The sequence below is a fragment of the Herpailurus yagouaroundi genome, unplaced genomic scaffold (assembly GCF_014898765.1).
Source record: "Herpailurus yagouaroundi ecotype Mexico unplaced genomic scaffold, PumYag 203, whole genome shotgun sequence".
NCBI lineage: Eukaryota > Metazoa > Chordata > Mammalia > Carnivora > Felidae > Herpailurus > Herpailurus yagouaroundi.
The window spans coordinates 8,823,682-8,830,089 of NW_024412434.1; the positions used below are offsets into that span (position 1 = coordinate 8,823,682).

The 6,408-nt window shown below is 37.5% G+C and overlaps 1 protein-coding gene across 5 annotated transcripts in view; it reads left to right on the forward strand.

Annotated features, from left to right (window-relative positions):
• MKX (mohawk homeobox) overlaps positions 1–5,112 on the forward strand; it is a 68,018-nt gene extending 62,906 nt beyond the window's left edge. For 4 of the 5 annotated variants that reach the window (XM_040451115.1, XM_040451112.1, XM_040451116.1 and 1 more), the window contains exons 6-7: positions 2,429–2,462; positions 2,568–5,112. In XM_040451115.1, the coding sequence (XP_040307049.1) occupies positions 2,429–2,462; positions 2,568–2,754 (221 nt within the window). In that variant the 3' untranslated portion in view covers positions 2,755–5,112. The remainder of the gene's footprint in view (positions 1–2,428; positions 2,463–2,567) is intronic. The other variant, XM_040451114.1, reaches the window with a different exon arrangement.
• The last annotated feature ends 1,296 nt before the right edge of the window (positions 5,113–6,408 follow it).

Here is a 6,408-nt window from a genome sequence, read left to right on the forward strand (position 1 = left end):
AGCTCTCCATGGACCTTAACAGTGAATTACATGTTCCCCTTTCACGTGCAGGCTCCTCCACTCATTTAGGGCATTTCTGGGTTCTGTAACCCATTACATATTTGATAGCCCCAGGCTTCCTTCTTGTCATCTATGCAGCAATCACTCTCGGGTTGACCATTCAGGTAGGGAATCTGACTCTGGTCCCCTTTGAATCTGTGAGACTGCTTTGTTTGTAAGCCAGAGCATCAGTTACATGGTCTTTTCTAAATTATGTTTTGTTATTTCCCTAATGTTATTTAAGCTTCATGGAACTTATTCTGCTTTTGCCAAGTCTTTCCATTGAATAAATATCTCCATAACCTATTGCTTCACTTTGGCAACAGAATTGTTGCAATTTGTGGGCAAATTTGAGCAAAGGCCTAGATCTTTTTTTTTTCCTCTGTAAAATATCCAATGTTGCTGGCTTCCCTCCTCCTAAACAAAGGCCTTGACTTGTTCTCTGTTTTAGTAGTGCCTTGTCTCTGTCATTCCTGAGTAAAGATTTACAGATAATAGTATGAAACAAAGAATAACTTAGTGGACATAACAGAGACATACTGTGTACATAGAAAGTCACTAATACTAAATAAGCTAAGACACAAAGTGTTTAGAATAGGCCTAGCACATAGAAAGTGACCTGTAAACTAAGATTATTGGAGTTCCATGAATTAAAACTTGTCATTCTTTGCCTCCAATTACATAAGTAATTTTATAATTCAAAATATCAAAAGCAGCAGAAATATAGCTAACCATCCAGGGCAACCTAGTAGGGACCAGAAGATCCAGATGGTGACCATCCATCTGCTCACAGACCCAGCTATTTCCCCAAAGGATAAGTGAAAGATCAAAGAAAGAGACTAATGTTTGTTGGGTTGTTCTGTTTGGGGCCAGACACATAACATCTCATTTATTCTTCATAACAACCTTGTCATTTATGTTTTTGTTTTGTTTACTTGCCTTCTTTCTTTTTTAACTTCCTGGGTCTCTAGCAAGGGTTATGCAAAAGAGCTCACAGCGACCTGAGGCCTGACTCAGGATGCACTAACAGGCTTTCCCAATTCTTTTTCCTTCCTAAAGGACATAGGAGTTCAGCTGCCTCATCTCCATGGACATTTAATCATTTTCTCTTGACCATATCTTCCTTGGAGAATTTTATCCTGGTCACACTGTATTATGATTATGTTGATGCTCTTATTCTCAGGTCCCATGACTCTCTTAGAGCCCAAATCTGGAAATTATGCTGTCTGACCCAACTAGCCTTGAGCATTGCAGAGAAAAAAAAAATACCCTTTGAGCTGGGGGAGGTAAAACAAAGGGGAGAGGACTGCAGGCAGCAAAAGACAGCTTTCCAAAGGCCATAGAAACAGAAGAAGGCCTTGAGCACACATTGTGTTTTTCATGTTTCCTGTGTGGGGCAAAGTGCCTCATTCTGTAGCTATTGTTGATGATGATGGTGGTGGTGGTGACTTAACCTAGTTTTGGAGACTCATAGGCTGATGGGGAGTTTCAATTCTACTCTTTTGTCCCCACTTCCCATGCCATGCTAGCGGACCCTCTTTACCTTCTGAACATCTTTCCCTCCAGCATGTCTATTTTTTGTGTTCCCAATACCATAGTCTTTTAGCCTGAGAGCTACGTAGGGAGATTTAATCAAGATCAAGAGGCCATTTCGTCCTTCTCGATAACGATGTTTGCATTGGTAGACATCAGTGCCTGAGAGAGGGAGGGAATCTACACCAATAGAGAGAGTGCATAAGCAAAGCTCACACCCTAATGCTCATTTCCCACAGTAAGAGGGTTTCCTTTGCAGCTTGAAGACTGATGCCTGCTTACTCTAACATGCCAGAAGTCAGTGCTGCTGCCAGTGTTGAATCTGTCACTCTGGCTAGCTAGTCAGAGGGAACTATTTGCCAGTCCTTTTTCTGAGATGAAGGTTTGAGTCCCATGAAATCACAGAGGCACTCTAAAGATCTTCTAGGAACTCCCTTATTTTACAGTTGAGGAAACTGCATCCCAGACTGTGGGGGCATCATAGTCTATCCAAAGGTAGACAGCAGGTGAGTGAGGGAGTGAGACCAGAACCTGGCCCAGGAAGAGCTAGTGTTCCTGTCCCTGTGCTGTCTTCCTCCTCATGAAAAGGCCCAATTTTTCAGCATACATTAACATCAGATTTTTGTTTACTTATGAAAGCTATTTTTAATTCTTTATTACCTGTTCTCATCTTGCTTCTTTGCAAAGAGATTTCTTTTGTATCTTAATTTAAACTGCTTTTTCTTTGTAAAAAAAATTAATTAATTTCAACCAGATTTCCTGATGAATCTCTATGCCGGTAAATTAATGACGCAGCTCCTGAGTTAAAAAAGAAAGAAAAAAAGAAAAGTAATTGAATTTTTGCTTGTCTTTACAGACGCTCTGGAAAATGGATCCAATAAGGGTGACAGGTGAGAAATATGTTTTTATTTGCCATTTATGCGTTTCGCTGATGGCATTTTCTGTGTATGCTGCAATGAGTTGGATCATTTTCTTTCTTTTTTGCTTAAATCCAGTGCAGCCAATAGGAAGGGACCAAGCAAGGACGATACATACTGGAAGGAGATTAATGCAGCGATGGCCTTAACCAATCTTGCACAGGGCAAAGACACACTGCAGGGAACAACCAGCTGCATCATCCAGAAGTCATCACATATAGCAGAAGTAAAGACGGTCAAAGTGCCACTGGTTCAGCCATTTTAAGGGTTTGTCACTTTTCAGACCTACGGCTGCTCTTCGTGTCAGTGTTTTCCCATCAACCCTCATCTTAAGAGCCGAAGCAAAAGTGAAAATGACTCCCTTTCAAACCTCTTCTTGTTTTTAATTATCCTAAATATATCATTTAGTTGCTTCTATAAGAGACATATAAATTATAAAAACCTCACTTTAATCAAAAGTAGTAACTTATTTTATGTTACTCAAACTATGCATAAAGTGTCTGCATTGCCATTACAGTAAGTGCCTTGCTTCCCCCCAAAATAAGCAACAACGTGGGCACAGCAGAGCTGCTGTGCCTCAAATGACAACGCCACAATGCTTGTTAGTCCGTGTGTGTCCTTCCAGATGGGCCTAACCATTTCAGGACAGAAACCAGAACTGCTGAAAGCCCTCAAAATGTTTTCAGTAATTCACATGTTAAAACTTGGAAATCTACACAGCCCAAATGAGATGTTCCTTTAAAAAACAAAAAAACTGCTGCAGTATTTAAAAATTGTTCAGCATGCTTTTCAGAGTGACAGTGAGAATTTCATGCATGTATCTTGCCTGCCTATCTGACACACTACAAAGGTCCAAAATGAAAGGAGCGGCAATCACATAATATGTTTATTTAAGAAGAATCCCAGTGAATCCATTGTGATCTGGAAAACTTTTTCCAAGCACTGCTGGGAAACACCACAATGCCCTTTAGAAGTAATTTGGATTTTCTCTTTCTTAAGTTTTGCATAAGTGTTTTAAAATTTTATTACGTAAGTTACTCAGAATTTTCCCGTGCTGAACTAAACCTGTAGTTTAGTTTTAACACATAATCCTGTTTGCATTAGAGGTCAGTGCTTTTTGTGATGGAAACTTTTTCATATGGAATGGCTGAAAACCTTTTATTTGGTTCATTTCAAATTATAATTGCTGATGGACAATTTATATTGCAACGAGAACAAGACAATGAAAGAAATGTATCTCTATGTGAATATACTTATACAGACATAAAATTGATTTTTAAATTTAAAACATATGGAAAACAAAACATTGACAGTCTTTGAATTTGCCAAGTAGGACATTTAAGTAAAAATTAAGTGAAATCATGCATTAAAAGAAAGAACATTTTGTTTCTAAATTAGACTATCACTGAGTGAGAATAATCAATATCAAGAAAGAAGAATATAGGTTTCAATCAAACAATAATATTCTAATCAGCTTGGGGAGACTTGAAACTTGAATAAACACCAGAGATGCCAAATATAACAGAGTATGTGTGCTACAGAGAAGTAAAAAAGGATTTGACTCTTTTATGGTGGGATGTTTTTTCTGGGTATGTAATCTATTTTGTAATTTTTTTTTAACTGGAAAGCATTTTTGTGAGTGTGAATGAGAGCCAATAGTGCAGCCGTGTGGTGATATTTTTCCTTATTTTGCAAAACGCTTTTAAAACCAAAGGCTGCTCTAGTTGATACATGGACAATATCATTCTTGATATAAATTGTAGGACACTTTTTCATGTAACATAGCATTTGGGGATTGGGTTTATTTAGTGTAATGAAGATAATTTGATATAAAAATATTTTGTATATATATATTTTTACTTTGTTTTCTAAATTGCTGTTTGCAGTAACAGTAAGTGCAAAGCAAGATATGTTAAGTTATGACTGTATGATCGGATGAAGTATGAGTTCTTTTGGTTTACATCCTTAAGTAGTTACGGATCCATGATAAAAACTTTGGAATCTTTATAAATTAATTTGTCAAAATGTGATCATGTCAGAGAAAACTAAGGACAAGTACTTCACTCTTTTTCATACTATTATAAGTTATTCTGGTATTAAATATTTTAATAAAATTGATTTTGTTTTGACATATTTCAGTTAGATGAATGGATGCTGGTTGTTTTTTGTTTGAATTAGTCATAATTCACTTTTGCCATCTTTTTAAAAAGAATCAGCAGATTTGCTCTATGATATAAAATGTGGATGACAAGCCAATATAGGAGAGCTTTCACATGATTTTTTTTTTTTAATACCAAAGCTTGGAATCTGGCCTATAAACACATCAAGAAGATTTTATAATTAGGACATCCTTGGCAATATCTCCATTTGCAATTACTTTTAATTTATTTTTTCTCTTGCTGCTTTAACATTTTCTGGAAATTAAAGTCTCCCCTCCCAAATCCTTTAAAAGAATCCTGAACAATGCTGAGCCAGCAGCTAAGAATCTAACTCATAATTTATGTTGTAGAGAAATAGAATTACCTCTATTCTTTGTTTTGCCATATGTAATCATTTTAATAAAATTAATAACTGCCAGGAGTTCTTGACAGATTGAAAATAAAAGTTAATTTCTAGACCTCAATGATCATATGAATTTTGTTTTCCTTTGAGAGTTGACCAGGTGGAGAAAGAACAGAAGTGTCCATTATATGTTGTAACTCTCTTTAGGTTGGTAAGGGATATGATATGGGAGTACTGCATTTGTATTAGGTTTGACTTTCATCACCTTAGACCACCAACCCACCTTTTAAGAGCCAAGGAAAAGAGAGTATGATGCTGTTAAAATACATAACTTCAAAATGAACATTTTCACTAAATACCTTCTTTCAGTAGCTATGACAATAAGCATTATTACCACGTGCTATGTATGTACTGGAGACAATCTTGACTTTGAAGCTAGACAGATCTATGTTTGAATCTCAGCTCTTCCCACTCACTACTATAAGATCCAGATTCAGTCACTTCTGGGCTTGGGTTTCTTCATCTGCAAAGTGAGAAGAATGAGTCATACCTTGATTTGATACAAGGTTTAGAGATCATCATATAGGATATATAAAGTGCCTACCACAGTGCCTGGTATTAAAAGGTGCTTAATAAATGGAAAGTGTTATCATATAATTATAATTCCTCTATATAAGGTTTGAGTGCAAGTAGAAATACACATGGAATATGAGAAAAGGATAGTTTAATGAAGAGCCTTGGGAAAGGAAAGCTATCTGACATGAAAGACTGCTGTGAGGTAATAATAGTTGGGGTTCCTGGGTGATTCAATTGGCTAAGCATCCCACTCTTGGCTTCGGCTCAGGTCATGATCTCATGGTTCGTGAGATCAAGCCCCGCATGAGGCTCTGTGCTGAGAACATGGAGCCTTCTTGGGACTCTCTGTCTCTCCTTCTTCCTTTGCCCCTCCCCCAACATGTACATGCACTCTTTCCCTGAAAAATATAAATAAACATTTGAAGTACTAACAGTTGGGATCAGAGTTGGGAACACCTTCAAGAAAGATCGTTTTATTATCATTACTTTGAACCTCATGGAGAAAAGCACAAAGTAGAACAAAGGTAAGAAAGAACAGACATACCAATAGAAAACAGCATGTGCGAGAGCTTCCTTCATCCATATCAACTAGAATTGCTTTTCCCTGTATTCATCCTGCCTGATCTTCTTCAAGATGGCTAAGAACTCAAGCTGCGGTCTGTGTTCTCTGCTTGCTCCAAGTAGCAGTGTTTAACAAACAGTGGCAACAGCCATGATCTGCTTTTAAACTCCTCCAGCTCAACAGCATAACATCATGCAAATAAACACAGAGAATAAGCAAGCCTCCCAGACTCTTCTGTCTGGGGCAGCTTAGGTCGGCCATGCCTTGGAAAGCAGTGTG